This window comes from Chamaea fasciata, unplaced genomic scaffold (genome assembly GCF_029207755.1).
Source record: "Chamaea fasciata isolate MVZ Bird 193981 ecotype frontalis unplaced genomic scaffold, bChaFas1.0.hap1 SCAF_2, whole genome shotgun sequence".
NCBI classification, from domain to species: domain Eukaryota; kingdom Metazoa; phylum Chordata; class Aves; order Passeriformes; family Sylviidae; genus Chamaea; species Chamaea fasciata.
The window spans coordinates 43,748,187-43,770,986 of NW_027094087.1; the positions used below are offsets into that span (position 1 = coordinate 43,748,187).

General features: G+C 36.6%; 1 protein-coding gene across 3 annotated transcripts in view; it reads left to right on the top strand.

Moving 5' to 3' along the window:
- ZMYM2 (zinc finger MYM-type containing 2) overlaps positions 1-22,800 on the top strand; it is a 92,870-nt gene that overhangs the window by 44,465 nt on the left and 25,605 nt on the right. For 2 of the 3 annotated variants that reach the window (XM_066175833.1, XM_066175834.1), the window contains 5 exons: positions 57-207; positions 970-1,085; positions 6,836-6,952; positions 7,529-7,679; positions 16,984-17,156. In XM_066175833.1, the coding sequence (XP_066031930.1) occupies positions 57-207; positions 970-1,085; positions 6,836-6,952; positions 7,529-7,679; positions 16,984-17,156 (708 nt within the window). The remainder of the gene's footprint in view (positions 1-56; positions 208-969; positions 1,086-6,835; positions 6,953-7,528; positions 7,680-16,983; positions 17,157-22,800) is intronic. The other variant, XM_066175835.1, reaches the window with a different exon arrangement.

Genomic DNA, 22,800 nt, shown 5'->3' on the forward strand with positions numbered 1-22,800 from the left:
TCAAAAGCCAAGCATAGTTTTAACTAACTCATTGTTTTGCTTTTTTTATGTTTTAGAAATGTGGCCAATTAACATCTTGTACTGGCTGCAGAGCTCAGTGCAGGTTTTTTGACATGACTCAGTGCATAGGACCTAATGGATATATGGAGCCATACTGCTCAACTGTATGCATGAACACACACAAATCAAAACATGCAAAATCACAAAGTAAGTGTAAAGGATGATGGGCTTTTATCGCTGCTAAGAGTAGACTTTTTTTAAAGTTTGAACACTGGGGGCGGGTGAGTTTGTTTTGCAGTTAGTCTATGCAGATGTGACTTTATAGTGTTTATCTTCATTAAAATAGAAAAACAAAAAAAAACCAAAACAAATCTTCTGTTGAACACCAGTAAACGGACCCATGAGGATTAATTTTCCTCACTGGCCTTTTTTTGTGATGTTGGAAAGACTTTTCAACTGTCTTAAGGCTTCCTGTGAAAAAAATGCTGAAGCGTAATGTGCTCCGATGTGTGCCAGGATGATAGTGCAGTTTTTTTGCATGTGAATTAATATTCTCTGAATTCTCATATGAATCCCACCCTGGATTTTTTTTTCCAGTCAGGCAGGAGATGGATAAGAAGAGAGGTAGTTATAATGCATATAGATACTCTCTAGGTAAAGTTTTTGATTTGGTAAATAATTCAAAACGTGTGTTCTTCAGTATGCAAAGCAGATCTCAACTTGAAGTTGAACATGCTCCAGTGAATTTTATGGAAGAAGGTCTTTTCATATTTAGTACTGATATTTAGTTGAAAGTATTTATCCAAACATCTGTAATTTCTTTTGTTTTGGGTGACTTGTAGAAGCTGACTGGGAAACAGACTAGTCTTAGTTTTCTACACTGAAAAACTAAAAAGGGCTCACCTATAATACTCCTTTTTTCCTGTTATTTTCTGTTTATTTTGTTTGTAAACTACGTTTTTCTTTTAGGTATGGAAATTATTTGCCACTTTTGTAAGCGAAACTCTTTACCTCAATATCAAGCCACAATGCCTGATGGAAAACTGTGCAACTTTTGCAGTTCCAGTTGTGTAGCTAAATTTCAGGTTAGCTGTTGTGTTAAATCTTTTCCTCCCTAAATATTTGTGTGCCTGTGTTTGTGTTAAGTATTTGAGTATTAAACTGACTTGTTTGTATATATATATATATATATACATGCTTGAGAGTTACAATTAACATAGCAGGTGCTCCTGGCTTATAACAATTTCTTTGGTCAAAGTGCTGTTTCATACGGATAACGCTGCTGTCTTAAACATTTGAAATTGGATAATAAAAACCAATTTGTGCTTTATATTGCTAGAAAACACAAAGCTGTATTGCTGCTCATCTTACTTTTACCATTTTAGCCTCTTCATGGATGTGAGCCTTGCTGTTTTGCATTGAAGATTAACAAATTTAGCCTCTTTTGTACCAAACACAATAACAAAATTCTCATGTTGAATTAGAACTAACAAAGGTCTGCCATGGAGAAAAGTGATTCCTTCTGAAATGAAAGGTTAGAGCCTCAGCCATTTCAATTGTGGACAAAACTAGCAGTTTAAATTGTGGCCAGAAGCTGGGGGGTTGCAAGGCTAAGGACATGCCCTCTGGATGAGGCTGCTCTGCTTGTTGAAAGTATCATATTTTCAGCATGAATTAAGGTTAAAGCTTAAGTGAAATGTGTTATAGCCATTAATCTCTTGGTGATCAAAGGATATCTTTAAAGAATATTTCAATTTTTGTATGTAAAAACATTTTTCCCAGATTCACAATGGATATTTGATAATTGCTTCCTCATGTGTTGTTGAAGAGTTACGCCCACACAGGGTTTTCCCATTTGTCATTGAACTTTGCTGTTTTCTATCAACTGGACAACTGGACTGGTCTTTTAATTGCTTCTTTAATATACTCTGGGTAGGACCTCTGTCATGCAGCCATGTTTCCATCATAACCAGTTTGGTAGGTGTCTGTCAGTGGAACTGATTAACAGAATACCTGTGTACTGTTAGTATGTAAGGACAGACCTGTAATACTTGCAAACTCGTTTAACATCTATTTTATTGTACATGATTTTACAATTAATTGCATCCCCAAGGGCTCTTGTAACAAATACAGCCAGGGAATGATGAATTCAACCTTGGCCTTCTTGGATTTGCACGAGTCAACATTAAGCAACATTATTGAATAGAACTGCCAGATCATTTAATGCTGCTTGTGGGTTTGTGGTCTTACTGAGTCCTTGTGCTCATGCTTCTATTGCAGTCTCAGTGCTGCACGTAGATCTCTTCTCAGTGTTGTAGTGGAGTTTAATTGAAGCAGCCTTGCAGTCTGTGAGTTCTCAGTAAAGACCAAGAATGCGTAGGTTGTCACTTGCTTACAAGTAGTTTGCTCAACAAGCTCTGTTGGATTTTAACTTTTGATACCGTTTGTATAGTCACTGTGTAGAAGAATAAAATGTATTCACCATAAGGCTAGAGTTGAATGTATGAGAACAGCTTCTTTGTTCTGTTCATTTAGTATTTAGGTGGAAAGGATGGTATACCACAATGTGAGCATTGGGCTGTAAGTGTTCCCTTGAGGCTTCTCTTGTACCTAAGTGACATGTAAGGTATTGAACCTAAATTTAAAAAATGGTCAATTTCCTACGGTGCTCCGTATTTTTATAGTATTAGTGTTTACTAATGGAGATAACTCTTGTTTTAATTTTCTAGCCTTTTATTCATCCCTTTTTCCTGCTGTGTCTGTTCTTCCTAGACTTCTTTCTTTAAGGGTTATCCTCAGAACAGAATAATTGCTATTTCAGGCCTGTGTTTCCTCCTTTCTGCAAGTATTTTAGGCCTTTTGGTTTAAAAATGTGTACGTTTGTTTCACAGAACTTCTAGATTGATTATAATTGTGTCTTCCAAGTAACCTTTTATTTCTAGCTAGTTGTTCTTTTAATGTATTGAAATACCGAAAAGATTCAGCTGAGCAACATGTTGTACAGTTTATGTCCATATCTACATTCTCCTTTGAGCAGCCAGTCTGTAAGAGCATTTGATCTTGTAAGAAAGAGAATGAAAGAGAGAGAACAGCCTGCTTTATGTGGTTTCTGTTTGGTAGTTGGTGGTAAAATGGTGGGACTGAGTCTTTTCTTCCACACTCTGTCTTGGAGGATGTTATTGCAGTGTTGAAGATGGAACTGTTTCCAAGGTGTACTGTTTAAAATCAATATCTATACTGATACTTTTAATGGGTCAGTTGAAGATCTTGCTGTTAAGGGAAAAATAAACTACTGATTATTTATTGTGAACACGGAGGCTGTAATACAAGTGTCTTCCTAAATTTAGCAGCTGTATAAGTGTCTGACAGTACAAGCAATCTTGCAAAACACAGATCGGTGCAAAAATTTGTGCTAAAGCTTTAATTGGTTTGGGTTTTGCTTCCAATTTTTGGATGTATCTGGAGAATTGTAGGACCAATTAAGAATTAAAAGTACAATGGTTTTTAGCAGGATACTCTCTCTGGTTATTCACTTATGCTGTTCTCTTTCACCATTGTGATGGTGCCTGGAGGTGTTCTTGGCTATATACATTACATCTCTTTCTTGTACACACGTGTGTGCACACAGACAAATACTCTTCTAAATTTGATAATAATAAAAATATTTAAGGCTTCCAAGCCCAGGCTGTAAGGTCTCTGTGTGCATGAGTGCAAGGGAAGTATTTGTTTCCTTCCCTGTTTAATTTAATGCCCTTGAGTTTGCTTGTGGAACGGTCCTAGTGAATGAGAGCATGTAGAAGGTTCCTCATAAGTGCTTCTCTCATGCGCGTTAAGAACAGTTTGATTCTTTCAAAGGTGGAGTTTGTTTGTTTTTTCTCAGCTGGAAAAAACAACTAGCCTTAGTCTGGCTGCCTACTAGCTCTTCCACATGTACACTTATGTACAGAAATGTTTCCACAATTGATTTCATGTTGCTGTGAGCAAGGGTAACCCTCTGTCACATATGCTGCCATGGCAGGGGCTGGCCAGAAGCTTGTACTGCTGTGGTGGTCTTCTCAGAAGATCCTGGGCTGTGCCTGCCTAGTGTTCATTATTAAACTGGCAACTTAGAGCAGTTCGAGCTGGTTGCATTGAAGGCTGAAAAGGGTTTACAATGGTTTGGTTGTTTTTTTTTTTTGCTTTGCTTACACTTCCCATGCTCTTGTTATTCAAGGCAGGCTCACAGAGGAACAAACATAGGTACATGACTTCAAAGATGTCTTTGATACAACACGGCATAGCTAAAACTTTGTGTTCAGGGTGACTGGTGAGGGATTTTAATGAATATATGATTTTTTTCTTTTATTATTCTTTGTGTGTAATTATGCTCCCAAATAATTCCTAAAGGTACTTTAAGTACCTTTTAAGTTAGAAGCAAAGCAAGATGGTGAAAATACTACATGCATGTCATCCTGAGTCAAAATATTATGCAGAAGCAGTTCTTAATTGTAAGCAGGATAATTGAAACTTTACAGAGACATACAAAATAATGTTGTGATTAACTTGGTTTAAAAACAGTCTTCTGCTTGGTTTAGAACTTTCAGTAATAGGAATTCAGTTCTTTACAGATTTTTCTGGAAAAATACTTAATTAACCAGAGGAGCTCACGATAAAAAACATTACTTTCGGGGTTTTTTTGGAAACAGTAATGCTTAATAGCTTAGATTTGTTTAATCTATAGTTACACATAAATTTCCTTTAAAACAATTTCTCATTTTAAATAATCTCAAACTTTGCTCTTCTCACTTCTCTAGCTTTTTGTTATTTTTTGATTACCAGTGCTCTCGACTTTGTGAGTCTCAATTTCTACCCCAGTAAACAGTAATGGAAAGAAATAAAAGAAGGTAACTGTGGCGTACTTCAGAAAACAATGAAAATTTACATTTTACTTTTAACTTATAGCCCTCACAATAAGTATTTGGGTCCCATATATAAAGGTAACTACAGATTTGAAAGATAAGAGTTACTTTTCATTTGATGACCACTTAGTATATTTCATCTTCATTCCTCCCTCTGTCTTCAGTGTTTCTGTACAAGTTGCCACATCTGCTAGTTCTTTACATCTCTGTTGTTCCTGAACTGGAGGTGCTGGGTATTTTTGATTACTTTTCATTTTCAATGAGAGCTTCTAGGGCTTCCATAAGCCACACAGCAGCATGTGTCTAGCATGGTGTTTGCACCGTGAAGACACCTGCAAAGGCAGAAGTGCACAGGTTGAACCTTCCAGTTAAAAATGCCTTTGTGGCTCTCATGTTTGTGCAAGTCTTCAGCTACTTAGAGCAGCCAAAGTGAAGCAAACCTTGCTCAGCCACAGGGACATTTGCTGGATATCATGGAAGAAATATGATGATATTGTATGTAGGCATCAGAAAAAAGTTGTTGTAGAAGTTTTTTATATAAGATGTTACAGGCCGGTGGGTCACTGAGGTACGGGTGTCATCTTTTTGCTGCCTGGAATTTAGTTCTCAGTTCCTGCCTGAACTGAGATTGTGATTTCCCAATCATAGGATTGAGATTTCCTCAATCCTGTGATTGGGAAATATGCATGACTACTTAATGTCTGCAAACTCTTGATACAGAATTAATGCAGCTGCATAAAATGATACTGTTTGCACTGCCAGCTAGCACTCAACAATACCAGCCCACATAGATCAGGGTTTATATCAGCAATAAGTCTCAACATAGTTTTTAATTTATTTTTTAGTGTAGGTGAACCCTTACTAGTATGAGAGTCTGAAGAAAGGTGTCCTGGAACAGAAATGTTCTGGATTTTCAGTGTTAAACAATGGAGAAGTAGTAACAAATCTGTCTGAAAAGAATTTGTATTTAAATATGTTTGTTTTGTTGCAAATAGTGTGGGAAAGTTTTTTGAGAAGACAGATGTAAGAAGTTGTCCTGGATTCTTCAAGTGTCTGTGATTACTACTTCAGATTTTTGTCTTGAGCATCACATCTGTAATACACCAATAGTTCTTGCTTAATTAGGGAATATGCAAAACCACTTTATTCTGTTGACACATATAAGGCATACTGAAAGATACAGGTGTTGTATAATAGAATTCTCTTACCTACTGATTGCCACAGAAATGCATTAAAGAAATTACTCAGTTACAGAATTAAATTCTCATATCTACATGTGCAATCTATAGTATTTTTCTCAGTTTTAAACTCCTGAATTGTTTAGGGGCTGGCTGTGTGAATAATTGCATCTTCCTGCCATGGGATTGAGTTTACTGTGGACTGTTAGCTAATTTTTTCTTAATCTGAGTAGATGTGAGGTTTCTCACTAAAAGCCTTTTACTTTGGTAGTTGTATTTTCAAGTGGTATACTTACATAAGGTGTTGATAATCTGCCTTGGTGAGGTTTGGCTTTGAAAATATATGTTTGTTGATCTTTCTCTCTGTCAGCAAAATAATGCAAGCTGAGAAGTATATCTGTCTGAAGATACATGTTTTGTGATAAACAAAAGTGTTCCATTTGGGGATACTTTTTGTTCATTTTTACAAAAAATGTGTTTACCCTTAAATAAAAGGCATAAGAAAGGTAAGGTAGAAAAAATAATTTAAAGTAACTATGGTGGAAGTAAGGGTAAAGGGTCAAAATTGAAAAACCTGAGATGGCAAGGGAAAAGGAATTAAAGTAAAGAACCAACCTGCTGTGCTTTTGCCAGAAATGCTCTTGCGTCTAAATAAACTCCTTAATTGTCAAACACTATAAACTTAATTGAAAAAAATCCATGTTTTAAAAGTAACTTATATTTTTTAGTGATATATGTGTATGTATTTATGTTTTTCAGACTCTCAGTGTTCAGTCTTCAACAAATGGTCAGTTCATCTCTCCCAGTGATATTCAATTGAAATGTAATTATTGCAAAAGTTCTTTCTGTTCAAAACCAGAAGTACTGGAATGGGAGGTAAGGGGGGATGTCGGTGTTACTCTTAAATGATAATGTGTTTTAAAGTTTAAACTTAGAACTTTAATACAGTTTTTCCAGCTATAAGGTATTGAAATTTCTTTTAAAAAGTTCAGTAAAATCTGCCAGGTTCTGTAGACTAAAATTTAATTTCAGTACGGATAAAAGCAGAAGTCTTTATTCATAAATAGTTTCTGTGGAATTTTAAAAGAATGTATTTTCTCAGATCAGCTGTAGGTCCAAAATCTGCTTTCATCTTCAGTTATTCTAGATATGATTGACCATTATTACACTTCCTTATGAACTGACAGAAGTATCAAAAGAGGATATGCTGAGATTGAGTGGCATGTTTTCTGTTCATTGTTTTCATGTGAAATTACGATTATTTGTAGCACTGTCAGCTTAATTGGGATCTGTAAATTTTTAGCATTAGAAGTCATAGTCTAATTATGTGTTCGCACTTCAGTTTACTTTGTAAGTTGTCTTAATGGCAACTATTATTTCAAGTTGCACTAGTTAGACCTTAAGATTTTATCCATTAACCTTATTCACGATGCTTTGCAACTTTGCATTTAGAACAAAGTGTATCAGTTCTGCAGCAGAGCATGTTCTGATGATTATAAGAAACTGCACTGCATAGTTACATACTGTGAATACTGTCAGGAAGAGAAAACGCTCCATGAAACAGTGAATTTCTCTGGTATCAAAAGACCCTTTTGCAGTGAAGGTATGTATGCATTTGTTTATTTGTACTGGTCATTGTTCTACTGCAATTGACTTACCTTGTTTTTTATATAATGTTAAAATTTAAGGTTAGCAAGAAGTCTCTTCATTACTATTATTGAAGTGATTGTACCTGTTGTTATTAGTGCAGGTATTTTTAAATTTATCAGAACTGCCTCTAGAGCTTTTCACCACTTAGTCCAGGTTAAAGTTAACACTGTGTGTGTATATAAATACATAAACATATGTATGCAAATTGCATATATACATATGCACAAAAAATTACACATTCTTTTTTTAAAGTGTATGCAGTAGTGCATGAACAACATTAACTGCACTGATGAACACCAAGCTTTCTCTTTGATTAGCATTTTCTAAATTAAGCACAACAGTAGAAGTTCTGTGTTGATTTAGATTGGTTACTTAAGCAATAACTTGAATGATGCCTGTTGCTGTGTGTTGATTACTGGCACTGCAATTTGCTTGAGTAATACTTGAATTTTCAAAAAGAAAACAACTGAAAGGGAACTCTATGGGCCTGGGATTCTTTTAAGTTGCATTGAAGCATGATTTTAATAGAAATAGCAAAATTGTTTTTTAACAAGGACTTATCCTTTCCACTTCTGGTGGGCTCTCCTTTGATACTGATATTTAATCATGATCTTAGAAGTTTACCTACCAGTTTGGATGACCTGTCATTCACAAATAATGCTGAATATTTTTTTCTTTAGTTATAGCAGCAACACTTCCAATGTCATTTGATAAGACCTGTGGAAGATATCTGCCTTCAGGCAGATTAAATAGTAGATATGAGAGTTTACTTGTAGGAGGATCCTTTTAAGCTAGTGAGGGTCTTGGAATGCAGGGCTGAAGGTAGTCTTCCTTCCATGCCATTCCCTTACAGCTCGGGATTCTGGAGTCTTTCATTTCTGAAGAATGGAGTGTGGTGTTCTAGACTGCTAATTGATAGCTAGAGATTAAAAAACAGACAAATTAGGACCCAACCTTACAGTGTATGCATTGCTCAGCAGCCTCTAGCTAGAAATTGTTTCTGTGAATGAAACAGTTCCACAGAATGCATTCAAACAAGAGCAAGATATTTTTCTGGAGATGAAAGTATTTGCTTCTATTACTGTGCATATTTATGATTCCCTCATTTTAAAGCCATGTGACTGTTGCAATTAAATGAGTTGGATTCATAATGCCAGCTACTTCTGTATGAGGAGGCTTGAAGTAAGTGAGGACTTTTGTTTCCTGTTGGAAAATCTGAGGAAGAAAGGAAATCAAATCAGTCTCTCCTGTGTAAATATAGATACTAAGGAGGGGGGGCAAATCTGTTGCCAAATGTCTTAGTGTGGGTCTTGAGTTTGCAGGTGCTGGACTGCCAACTCAGGAACAAATACTATGTTTATGAAGCGTGAATGTGCAAAATCTTACCGTAAAGACAAAGTTTATCAGCTTCCTGTGATGATCTGAACCACTGAGTAGTAGAGAGAGGATAGTCAAAAGCACCATTAAGTAGATCGTAACTTGAATAAGAACAGTGAATACCTGCCAGCTGTAGCTGAGGTCTGCTTTGTGATGCATGTGACAAAGAGCTGTGTTTGTCCCTGTTGCAAATAAGCCAATGACCTAGACAAATTCTAAAGGAACCCTAGACTATTTATTTTGTTGGAAAACCATCAGTTGTCATCGATGGCTGCAGAAATAGTGTAGTCCAAGGATTAGTAGTGCTTAAATCTGATGTGGGAAGGACAGGGCCAGGACTTTGGTGGACTTTTGGAGGCTAACAAATGGAAGTTCCATCATCAGATGTGGCAGATTTTTCTTTCCCCTTTTCCAGGCACCTAAACATCACCAGTTTGTCGTTAATTTCAAAGCCTTATTCCAGAAATATGTTTGTGAAATAACAAAACGAGTACAAGTACCAAATACTTGTTGGATGTGGAGGCCGTCCAGATTTTGATATTGCAGATTCTTCAAGGAACCTCACCAACACAGATTATTTTTTGAGCGTGCTGTTATTCTTCAGGAGAAGAAAATATATCATAGTTTGAGAAGGAATAGCCAGAGGTACTCAGTCACAAAAACGACTGGCATTTTTGGAAGAAACTGAGCTCTCAAGGGGAAATGTGGGGAATTTTCAGGGGAGTTTATAAAAGGCTCCTAGATAAAATCAGAAATTAAACACGTGTTGAAATTTCTGCAAGTATACTTGCTCACTCATCTTCTTGCAGACTGATGGGAAAGCACATGTAAGATCAGCCACAAATATCTCTCAACTGCTTACAGCTGCCCTGCTGGAGCACTGAAGATGTCGTCATTGCTCCCATTCTTCATACCTGGGGGTTTTTTTCCACACATGCATATACATACATATTTACACACAAGCCCCAGCACCCACATTAAAGTCTTTTGGGTTAGTATTTGTGTGTGGTTTTATTCCAGCTCTATTTTTTTATATATTTCTCCTGAGACTATAAACACATGTGCCGGAAGTAGCTGAAACCTCTATTACAATAAGGTGAGATTAGAACTGACCTAGATTTTGTGCTAAAGATGCTTATTTATTGTTTCGTGGAGTATAGGATGCTTTTTCTGTTCTTGTCCAAAAATTGAATGCCACGTGGAGCAGTAGCTGAAAGAGTTTAATCTGTTCTACTGCTGCTGAGGCTGGCCTGGTGTTTTGCCACTAGAATGCTGCATTCAAAAGTATCTGTATCTAAATTAAATAAGATATATGTTATGTATGCTAAAGTAAGAAGTAACTTGTGGATTTTCATGTTTGTGTAGTTACATGAGTGATAATTGAGGATAGGCTGTATAAGTTTTTAATCCTGAGGAAATCTTCAAGTTAACTGGATTTGGGGTACTTCGGGAGTGGGTGTTTTTTTTGGTTTTGTTAATGTACATTCCTTCTGAGAGTCTGGGAGAATGAATCAGTCTTTGGTAATCCAGCAATGAAACTATTTTATGATGAGTATCATCTTAATTTTATTTTATTTGTAGATTTATTTAATTCATCTTTCCAGTAGAGCTAAATTCTATGACTTAAACAACATAGGCTTAATAATTTTATAATGCAAATTTTAGTAACAGTGATGCATATCGGGTAGTCTTTTTCTAGGAAGGAGAAGGTCATTAGGCTGTTGGAGTAACTCAGTTATCTGATGCTTGGGAATTCTTTTCAAATGGTTAATGCAGATAAAAGACAGCTGTCACCCTGATTTCCTGCTAATAAATTTCTGGGAATTATGGTTTCTGCAAATGAAACTCAATGCAGACATTGAGTTTTCTCTGAAAAAGTGTCTGATGTTTCATCTAAGTAGAGATAACCACTTAAAATACTGTAGAATTGACAAATGGAAAAATAAATTTAGGGAATTAAGAAATTGTACCTTCCTCTAGGAAAGGTGTTTATTCAGTTAAAGCATTGTAGATTTTAGAGTGGGATTTTCCTGACCAGCACTGCACTGATGGGGACTGTTTGGTAAAGCATACTATTAAATGAGTAGTTGATTAGTTTTTAATTTACTTGAAAATACTACAGATAATGAGATAGCCTAAACACAGGCGTTAAGTTTTTTACAGGTGCTTACATACCAGTGTTTCACAATCAATTAGGATACTACCTCTTATTTATAGCAATTCCTGTTGTTATTAGAAACGGCAAAAAAATTATTTAAAAACTGATGTGCGATATTAAGTGTTTCTAAAACTTAAGAGTTGTTGAGATGCCGTGGTGGATGGGCCGAGGAGGAGTTGGTGAATTGGCTCTGCCATGCTGAGCTGCTGTGTCCCCCTAGACAAAGGGGGACATCAACCCTGCCATCAACCCTGCATGAATCTCTTAGCTCCTGATGTTTGATCTCATTATTTTTAAAGTGAGAGCTACAGAAAATGTTCAAACACAGCTTTTTTAATAGTTTATATTAGCAACTATCTTTTTGAGATGCACCGATACTGCTTTTAAAAATAAAATGTACAGAATTTGGGCTAGCATGCAGAAATCTCTGAAGACAGTAAGAAATCACCGCTTTACACTTTGGGGTTTGTGCTTCACAAAGCTGTTAGGTCCTTTTCTACAGCTCTTGATAGAGGCCTGCCCTGTGAAATAATGTGGTCTTGCTATGGTGCCTACTTTGGTTTTGCTCATGACCACTTCTTTTGGCAGTGTCCTTCTTGAGATATATTCTAACCTGAAATGTCAGTTTACTTGTCACTTGAATTTGAAGCCTTATTGAGTACCAAGGTGGGACATCCTGGCAAAAGGGGACAAGTGAAAAGCAGAACATGTCTTAAATACTGCAAAATGCATGATCCATAAAAATACTTGTTCACAATTGCAAGAGTCTTGTTGTTAATTCAGGAAGATACTCCTTTCCTACAAACTTGGTTAGTAGAAAAGTAGAAGTGAATGTTGAAGGTATTTAGAGGTGCCTGGGCTATTCTGAGACACTATGAACTCCTTTGACTGCTATAGACAGAGGTTAGAATGGGACGTTCCTGGCATCTCTTTGAGCCATGGCAGTTTTCTTCAGGGAACTCTGTTGGCACAGAGGGACTTGGTCATGGCCATGATTGTTCAGGCCATGTAATCTGATTAAGTAATCTGATTTTAAGTCTTTGAGCCACAGATGCCCATTCCAAACAAATTTTGTTACTGTAAAAGCTAAAATAATACTTTTTTGCTTATAAAAATGTGTTAAGGTAAAAGGGATAGCATATTTAATTCTGACAGGTCACTTAGGAGGTGTTTAACAGGCTCCCTTACTATAGAAGCACCAAGAGAAGGCTCTTGGTTATGCTGAAGGAAAAAAACGCACTCCCAGACAAACGTGCTGGAAGAGCTGGGCAGTTGCTTCTTGTGGTATTCCACTTGTGAAAGAGTCTCATTGTAGATGTAGTTTCCAGCTGGTGCTTCTTGGATGCATCTCTTCCAAAATTATTTGAAAATTATTTGACAGTTTTAGCTTGTTAACCTGGATTTTATAATTCTTACAGTGTTCTTGTAGTGGAGAAATGGAAAGATAGAACTATGCTATGGAAGAGATTGTTTATCTTCCTTTCCCTTTTTTGATGGAGAGCATTGATAGTGTTCAAGTAATATAATTTAAATTTTCTGTACATGTATTGAGTATTGAATTTTTTGTTTTTCTTTGTGGAGAGATAATTTGTAACATGGCAAAGAATATCGAGTGAAAACCTGTGCATTGTTCAACACCAGTGGTCCTTGTTAGATTTTGGTTCTTCAATGTTAATTCCACTGTTGTGTCTTTTAAAGAGGTTTGAGATAGTTCTTTGAGCAGAGGCAGCACTGACTGGTGCAGATAAGGGGTGATGCCATTTAATGTGCTGAGATTGTGAGCACAAGAAGAAGAAAGCTTATAAAGATCCTTCTTGTTAACGTGGAAGAATTATCAACCTGAAAAGATTTAAGAATAAGCAAAACATGAGTAACTGGATTGGAGTAGGAGGGAGGAGAATGGAAGCAAATAGTACCTAATATCAGGAAATAGTAGGATAAAGTGAGGGTGTATGAAGGTTGGATTGAATAATAATGAAAAGATTCTTAAGGTGAGGACAAGGAAGGAAGGGGTATACACAACTTCTCTTTACACAGGAGAGGGTAAGGTCTACTTTAACAGTAGTCCAAGCAGGACCCATAATTTGGATACATTGCGTCTGTTCTCCTAAAAATAATAATGTTTATTATGAATCCAGAGACAGCAGGTGATAGCTGTGTGGGTATGGAAGAGGTTTTGCATGCACATCAGTACAGAGGGAGATAGAGCAGAAAGGTCTGGATGAAACATAGCTCCAGAAAGCTTCCAAGACGTAGCTTGTGATGCTACAGGCCTGTTGTTACTCTTCTCTAGAACAGGTAATAGTTGAAGTTATTACAAGATGAGAGAACAGCATGTCTTGCACGTTACTTGAAAGACAAAGGTACTTTAGTAAGGACAGCCTTTCAGAGGTTAAAAACCAATTCTTTTAGGATGGAACTACTTTCTGTATGAGGCCCTGTGGTAAAAAGGGACTGGTGTTGAGGACTCAGGATTATTTCTGGTTCAGCATGCCTTTTTACACAGCTACTTGCAGATGTAGAAATGTACTGAACTTCTGTAATTCAGGTAGGTGCTCCTGGTAGAGTAAGACCATGTTCTTAGTAGCTCACTTGCACTGAGTCTGCAGTCAGTCAAGTGAAGCAGGTTTTCTGCCATGGGCAACTCTGCAGGGCTGAACCTCGTGATTCTTGGATCTGTAAAGAGAAAGGAATCTCTCCTGGAACTTTCCTGAGGTAGAGGTTTTGAGGAACTGCCTGGGTGTTGTCTTATCAGTAATCTTCTCTTGTATGTGTTCAGATCGTTTTCTTTCTACTATTTATGTGGGGAACCAAAATTCAGAGCTCTTAAGAGATAGGTTTTGTGTTGGGTTTTGCTTGGAAGCCAGAATGCTAATAGTGTAATAAAGGATATGTTGTCAGAATCTCACCTACTTGGTTTTTGTTTGCTTCAGGTTTTGAGTTCAAGATCCTTCTGGAAATGGTCCTTAGTGGTCTTTCTGAGACAGCCAGCTTGTGGGATGGTATTAGAACTTTATTAAAGACCATAATTAATGACTGGTGTAGCTTGAACCAAGTAACCTGTGCTTATAATTCCTTTCTAAGTAAGAGCTGTTTTCTCTCAGCCGCACTTCAAAGCAGTAGCGTTTTCCAGCTAATCACACTGTAACTTGTGGGTCTGATGTTGTAGTAGAAATCTTGAGGAACTTAGATTTTTCTGAGATTTTTTTGTTCAAAATGTTGGAACTGTCAGCTGTCTGTTTTAGGTAGTGTTAATACTCATGAACCCCACATCCCCAGGGGAGTTAGGCTTTGTGATTCTGCTTTACCAGTCTTCAGGGTTGTAAAAATCTACTGTCACCATCAAAAGTTTTGTAAAAATGTTTTTTTTATCTTCTGTAGTGACCTTCAGCAAGAAGCCCTGCAGTCAGTGATCTATAAAAACCCCCATGTGTTCCAGGCACTTAGGTCTTAAGGGCTGGAATTTTTGACTTTTTGTTTCCCCTTACTTAATGTTGACTGATCATTATTTTTATGAGTCACAGAGATGTGGGAGATGTTTGACTGTAGAGTGGAGAACTTTTTACTTTATAACCTTTTTTAAGAAAACAGCAGCATCGTCTTCTACTTTACTTCCTGTAGTTCAGCAGCCAAGAAAAATGTCAGTTTTGTCTATTCCTTTTTGTAAACTATTTAGCCAGGTGGACATAGGTTGCCTGGTTGGTAGTAGAGGAGTATTACTAGTCTATAGTTTTGAAAGGGTTATGAAGCATTGGGTGCTTTTCTAAGAGATAGCTGAAGAGGAGGTTACATTGTGGTGCTAAGGCATCTCTAGAATTTTTAAAAAGTGGAAAGAATATGATGCTCCATGCAATAATGAGAGATGCAGCCAGAAGGAAAAAAACACTGGCAAGAAATTTTGCTTTTAATTGGTATTTTTGACCAGTAGCTTGCACACACTGTTATCTTTAGGATTGTTATTTCCTTCAAAGCAGTGTATTTAAAGTCCAAATCAGTTGCACTGTAAGGATGGTTGCTGGATATGGCACTTTCCATCTGTGCAAGTAATCTTCTTTATTCTGTTGTTAAAGAACTTAAAAGAAAAAGCCCCCAAAAAAACCCAAAAAACAAAACAAACAAAAAACCCCCCCCAAAACCCACTTTAAGCCTACAGTGTCTTATTTGTACAATATTATATAAATGTCTTGTTTTGACATTACTAGCAAATTTAATTTGTTAGCAAAGCTTGTTGCATTGCAGGATAAAGTTTCTCAAGAACCTTTTGTTTTTGGAAGATTCAGTCTGCTGCATCTTCCATTTGCATTCTTTTGCTTTTAGTGATTTAAAAATAGTATCTCAGTTTCACACATATGAATTCTATCCTAATAAACAACAGCAGAAGTCACATAATTGAAATTACTGAATACATTATAGTGTTTTTATATTCTGTATGGCAGAGGAAGTACAGCATGTATGTTACATACTGAGTTTCATAAGGTGTCAGAAGTATAGAAGTCTGCATTTGTTAGATTATATCTGTGTCCTAACAGAGTGGACACTTGGAAGACTTGAATTCTGGTCTTTGGTGGTACTGTGATATTTGGTAGATCATAAAAGTAGGTGCAGTACCTTAGATTAAAGGTCTTTGTAAATGTTATCTTGTCCCTCCAGTGTTCGATATAGACAGTTATTCATCTCATCATTCTGTTCTCTCCTGTAAAAGTAGGACAATTACAGAGTTATACAGTATATGATTTAGGCTTCAGCTGAATAGGCGTGGGATTTGAGGTCATTTAAATGCAATATATTCTGAAAATAGCCTATATAATAGCTACAGTATTCATCTGTCTAATGCATTTAATATATTAGAATCTTTTCTGGTTTGCTTGAGGGAGGATCAGATTACGGAAGAATATAGCTGTCATTATGGCTACCTTGAAATTACAGACTGCATAGTAAATGAAAACAAAACCAAAAAACCCTCACGCTGAAACAAAACAAACAAAAAAAAACCTCCTAAACACAACTCACCAAAAACCCCCCCAAACACAAAACAACAACCGGCCAAAACAATCAACACCTCCACTCCACCCCAGTGTGGAAAAAATTTTAAAATATTAATTACCTACAGACTGTTCATAAATTTCATTTGTAATTTCCTGTCATTGCATAATTCTCACTACTGACCATTGCTTGCTTTACAGTTACATTTTTTAAGAAATCCTTCAGTTCTTAGGTCATCTTGTACATATTAGAGTTCTTCAATATGAATTAATTATCTTAAGTGGTTTGTTTTACTAATATAAATAAAGGTAGTAATAAAATGAAGTTTATCCATGAAGATAGGTATTTTCTGTAGTAGATAGTGTTGTCTGGATCTCTAGCATTTTTGAGGATGTGTAAGTGAGCAATGTAACTCCAAGTCAATGCTTTTGCATGGGTCTGTATTAAAAGAAAATTATGTGATTTTTTTCCTGACTGTTCATTCAGGGATTTGATAAACAAAGATTCAGCACAGGGTTTTGAAAAAGATGCAGGCATCACAGGAAACCATAGAGTTGTGTAGAGAAGATATTTGGGTAAAAATGTCTTGAAATAATAGCCTTACTGTGCAACCTGAATTTGTCTGAAGGCCCAGTTTTTAGCTGTTGCTGTATTCACTTAATTTTCGATATTTAACTCTTAACTGTGATATCTCTTTGTAAAAATTACTTTGTTCCTAATGTTTAAAATCTGTTTCCAGGCTGCAAGCTGCTATATAAACAAGACTTTGCAAGACGGTTAGGACTGAGATGTGTTACTTGTAATTACTGCTCACAGCTGTGCAAAAAGGGAGCAACTAAGGAACTTGATGGTGTAGTGAGAGATTTCTGCAGTGAAGAGTGCTGTAAAAAATTTCAGGACTGGTACTACAAGGCAAGTAACTCAGAATTTTTGACGAGAGCTCCACAGATAAAAAAACCAAAAACGCACATGTGAGGATATCTCAAGGACTGTGCAGCAAATATGGCTTACCTTCAGCGAAGCATTTGCTGTAGAATAAGCAAATGTATTAATTTCATAATTTGAGTTTTCGTAGAACTTAGAGCAGCATTTCTATCATCTGATTTTATTAATTCATTTGGCAAAGAAGTCTTGAGTTACAGAAAAAGAAAAAATTACTATATATATTTGTTACTTTACAATTCCAATTTTTTCTCAGTTAATACCACATTTTTCTTGTCAAAACTTCTTAAATGTGTATTCAGAATGTTAAAAACGCTGTTAGTAGCAACTGGATACCTTGAGTTCACTGACATTAGCAGAGTTTTTCTTGTTCCTGTTTTTGCCTCCTTTTTTGCCTTTTCCCTTCTCCCACAGTTTGAGCTGCAGAGGCTTTGATTGTTCAGTATTTCCCAGTGGAAAGGATGCCAAAGGAAAAAGCAAGACCAAATGGATTTCTAATAAAAGTTTAAATCAAACAGATGGCATCTATTTCTAAGTATCTGGAAGCTTAACTGCCTTGTGAAGCACAACCAGCAGAGACTTCACAATAAGAGGTTTTCTGTTTACATTTTTTGAAAGGAAAAGATGAAATTGGACTGGGTTTAACCTGCGATTAGTGCCATGGATAAAATACTTGATCTCTGGTGTGAACGCCCTGGAAAGCTACACTGATAATTTCAAAACAAGAACTACACTGTGGATGCAGTTGCAAAAAAGACAGTACAAAATTCATCACTATACCAAAACTCTGCACACACCCTGGAAGGCAGTAAAAAACTTGAAATGTTAGAGGGCTAGATACATGTCCTGTAATTCAAGATTACCTACCGTAAAAGAACTGAATAGGAAGACATATCTGATATTTTGGAATGTCTGATTCCAGAAATGTTACAGCCAAACTTTGTAAATTCTTTATTTTGAGCAATGTATGTAGGGTCCTGTTAGTCATTCCTGAAAGAAAACTATTCAAGACTACAATGTGTTTCTTTCGTCTCATATGAAAACAGGGTGACAAAGCTTGGCTGCAAAGTTCTTAACTGAAATATTAAGTTCATACAATAGTATTTAATCTGTCTATATGCCTTAAAACTCGGGGTGTGGGGTGAAATTTATCCCTGTGAAAAAAGTGCCTTCTGATAGAAAACTTGAATCTTTGATGTGCTTTAGAAATCTTTTGGTGATTCCGCAAAGCATATAGTCTGGAGGTGTGCATACCAAAGTACTTTCATGTACCTTAGCTTCTGTGGAAGCTTGTTCTGTGATTCAGCTTTGAGAACCACTTGAAAACTCAGACTTCAGCTTATGCTGATTCATGGGATGAGGTAATAACAGGCCCATGAAGTCTGCTTAAATGTTGTTGGTACTGTGTTGCAAGAATGTTAGATCTGGTGTTATACAAAGGCAATTTAAACAGATTGGCTGGTAATTAGTGACTTCTGATACTTTTGATCGTGTTGACATGTTACGTAATTTTACTTTCTGAATCTTACACTTGCTAGTGGAACTAGGGTTCCGTTATGAAGAACTGTTGGTAATTTTTTTCAAGTGCTTCTTAAAGCCATAATACAATTGAGTTTTGGTTTAAAAAGCTTGAGATTTATTACAGGGGAAAGACATGTAATAGGTTTTGGGGAAATGGTGTCTGTTGCTAAAATTCTCTTTTTTATTTCTTTACATCCTTTCTGGTAACTTCTCCCACTTCATGGAAGTCACTCCAGATACCTTAGATTTGGTAGTGCATTGTTAGCTCGTATTCTTACCTAGCCAAAATAGACAATGATCAAAACATAGGAAGGCAGAATGGCTAAGGACCATTCTCTGAATTTGTACTTCATTAGCTGTTCTGTCTGTTAGCTTCTTAAAAGAATAGTTACATATGTATGAGCTTTGTCTCATTTATGCAATGTTCAGTGTTATTTTTGGAGTTTGAGTGAATGTATACATAAAGAGAAATAAGTAGTAATAATCTAGTAATGTTTTAACACCATCATTGTGTTCATTAAACAAGTGTTTGTCTCCATCTTCTTTGTCTACTTTTTTTTATGGACACATCTTTCACATGTAGTATTACCTGGAAAACATTGTAACCTTTTAAAATAATCAACTATTACGGGAGCACTTCCCCGAATGCCAAAATTCTCTTCTCAGAAAGCCAAGAGCAGTTAGCAATGGTAGAAGAACAGCAGCTTATCTAGAAGTATTAACAGTTCATTAGACTTATGTAGATAAGAGTCCTTTCAACCTAATATGAGGTAGTGAAATATGAAAGAACAGTTCTAGTCCTGATCATCTGTTGGGCAACAGCTGCAGTTACCAGTTGGTGCCAAGTTGTGAGGAAATTTCTACTCTGTGGGTTCTATGCATCTCTGAGACGAGGCAAAATTTTGGGTGTCTTGAGGTTAGCTCTGTAAGTTTTTAGAGCTCCTCCTGTAAACTTGCTTGCAGTGATTTGGATGTAATCCAGGAAACGCCTGGAAATGTCGATATAAATCATTTAGTACCCTGATGTTTGATGATAGTTTCTATCGTTTGGTGTTAAATTAGAGCATTGAAATTACCTTGAAAAAGAGTATACAGTTCTGAGAACAGCACAGAAATCTGTTTCTTTAAATACACACTGAGAAACATTGATGACAGTACTGCAGGCTGAAGTGCACACAGGTCATACGAGGCTACAGTGGAGCATTGATTAGACTCAGCATGTGCAGTGATGACTCTGTATTCAGTGGGGGTCAGGTGTCTGCAGCACAGAGTAAGTAGGAGATAGGGAACTACAGTACAAGGGAAGGAAAAATTATTGTGGCTAGTGAGCTCAGCAATGATTGTCAGCAGTGGTAAAATTTGAAAGTGGAGCCAGCATTAATCAAAGTGGTAAAGACAGCAAGACAGCCTTGTGGAATTTCTCTTGTCGGAATTCAGCCATTCTCTAGCTAGACATCTCAAACTCCAGAAGGTACTGTTTCAGAGCAGTTGATCTCCTTTCTCTTATAATCACTCACTCTCTGGGAATATCTTTTGCTTTCTATTTGCTGCACTTGAAGCCGGAATAGACAGCTGAGATTAGGTCAAGTTAATAGTAGTCCAAACCGCTGGAGAACATTAGGAACAGGTGATGGAAGGATTAAAAATGTAAATAAATGCCCCACATATGAGAATTTTATTCTTTTAACCCAAATTCGGGGCAAATATTAGTGATTTATACTTATCACCGTGCCCATTTGAACATGTTGAAATGATGGGAAAAGAAATGCACCAAAAAGCAGTCGTGGGTGGCAAAGGACTTGTGCAGTGCAAGCACAGCAAGCGGAGATGGGATTTTCGGAACACAAAGATAAGCAGACTCGAATCAGCTATTTTGGAGATTCAGTTAACGTTTAGTGCCGGTATCCCAGGTTAAAACAAATGAAAATGGGGAAGGAAGGAAGGAAGGATCATAAAATGTCTCGAAAATCATTGATTTGTTTTCACTTCCAATAAAATTTGATGGTCAGGGAAGTGGGTGAGCAAGCAGTTAGCAGGGAGCTTCAGTACATGGAACAGTGTATAACATTGACTGGAAGTAGAAGTATGGAAATAGTAGAATTAAAGTATAGCAAATGTAGAGATAGGAAGTGAAGTGTCACTATAAAAGAATCCCAGGTTTCCTGAGGAATGGTAATTTCCATGCAGAAACAAACCAATTTTTTTTTTTTTTTAAACCTAAATAATTTAGTAGAAGCTCAGGAGAGACAACAATATAGTTATTCTAAAGCCTAAATGAAAAAGGAAACCGGGACAGGCTTGAGAATGCAGGAATGAGAGAATCACAGAATAGTTGGGTTGGAAGTGACCTTTAAAAGGCTGCCTAATCCCAACACCTCTGCAATGGGCAGGGACTTCTTCAATGAGATGAGGTTGCTTGGTGTCCCATCCAACTTGACATTAAAAGTTTCCCTGTCTATAACCTCTCTGGGCAACACGTTCCAGTGTTTCACCTTCATTCTAAAAAACTTTTATCTAAGTTGACCTTTCTTATATCTAATCTAAGTTGACCCTCCAATTTAAAACCATTTCTCCTTGTCCTGTCACAACAGGCCTTGCTGTAGGAAGGCTGTAGTTGCTGGATTTGACAAGATTTGATCCCTTTTTCTTTCTTTGAAGGAGAGAAAAATGAGCAGGAAGTGGTGCTTTGATAGTCAAGCAGCGTGCAGCAGGTCAGAATAGATGGGCTTTTCTGTACATGAGTCAGCTGTCATTCTTAATCAGTGTTAGGTGGGTTTGAGATTTAAATTTAGAGTGAATTACACTTTTTTTTTTCCCCCTACTGATATTTCAGTCTTTTGGTGGCTTTGGAATTTGCATTTGCCTTAAAGGTGTGAATTCACAGCTTTCCTGAACTGATTAAATCTACACTATTTTGGCAACACTCTACATCTTTTCTTCTTCCCCACTCCCTTCTAAGAATACAACTTACTTGCTCTTTTGTCCCACTGAGGTGATCTGCTAAAGGAACTGTGGATCAGCATCAGTGGAAAGTCCAATGGACAAATATAACAAAAATTGGGGGAGGATGGGGATAATGCAGTGCTGTAAGGTCTCTGACCTTGTGTGCCCTACAGGTGCATAAGCACTGCTGCTGCTACCTGCACAGAGGAGAGGGAAGAGAAATACCTGCTCTTCCAGGGCCACCTGCTGCTCAGTGTGAGGTGATCTTCAAGCTGCAGCTTTAATTGCTCCCAATTTAAAGCTGGATATACTGTTAGAAACAAGTCTTTCTATGCATCATCTTTAAATACTTGAAAATTACAAGAGAGAGCTTAAGTTCTTACACTGGCAGAGAATGGTGCCAGACTGTTCAAATACAGGGAAGAAACTAAACATTTTCCTATTTTTAAAATTTGAACTAATTGGCCTGTTCATATTTTTTTTGGAGTCACAAAAACTACAGTTGGACTTCATTTTGTTTTGTTTTGTTTTTTTTAGCCATCAGAGCCTTGTGCATAACTGCAGTGTTGTGTATGGTTTTATGTATTAATGTTTTATGTTGCATATATTATAACTTCCCTCTTCCTCTCCTGGTTATATTAATAGGTTGACTTACTTTGGATTCCTGAGCATTTTTAAAGTTTTTCATTTTTAAGACCTGCTTTAGGATGGAGGTTGCTAACAATATCAAGGCGAGCTGTAGTGCAAACAATTATTTGCTTACTTGAAGGTGTGAAATTGAGGCTGCCACTGTTCAGATAATAATTTATAGTGTGGCAGATAAAATGCAGTAGAATGTATTTTGGAGAAAAACATTGTCTGTCTTAGTGATGCCTCATGAAAATAACATGCAGGTTCATGAAAGATATATTATTTAAATGTTTAAGTTTCCAGGTTACATGAGAACTAAATTTTGGGGGAGTCCTGTTTTTTTGAGAGAAATTGTTGTTTATAAATCATAGAGAAACTTGGATGAACTAAAGAATTGGAATCTAAAATTGTTGCCAAACTACTAGAACCATGGAAATATAAAAAAAGGCTGATTTGATATTCCTAGAGAAGTGATACTTTTGGTGACTATTAAAAACTTTTTTAAACTTCTGATTCTTTT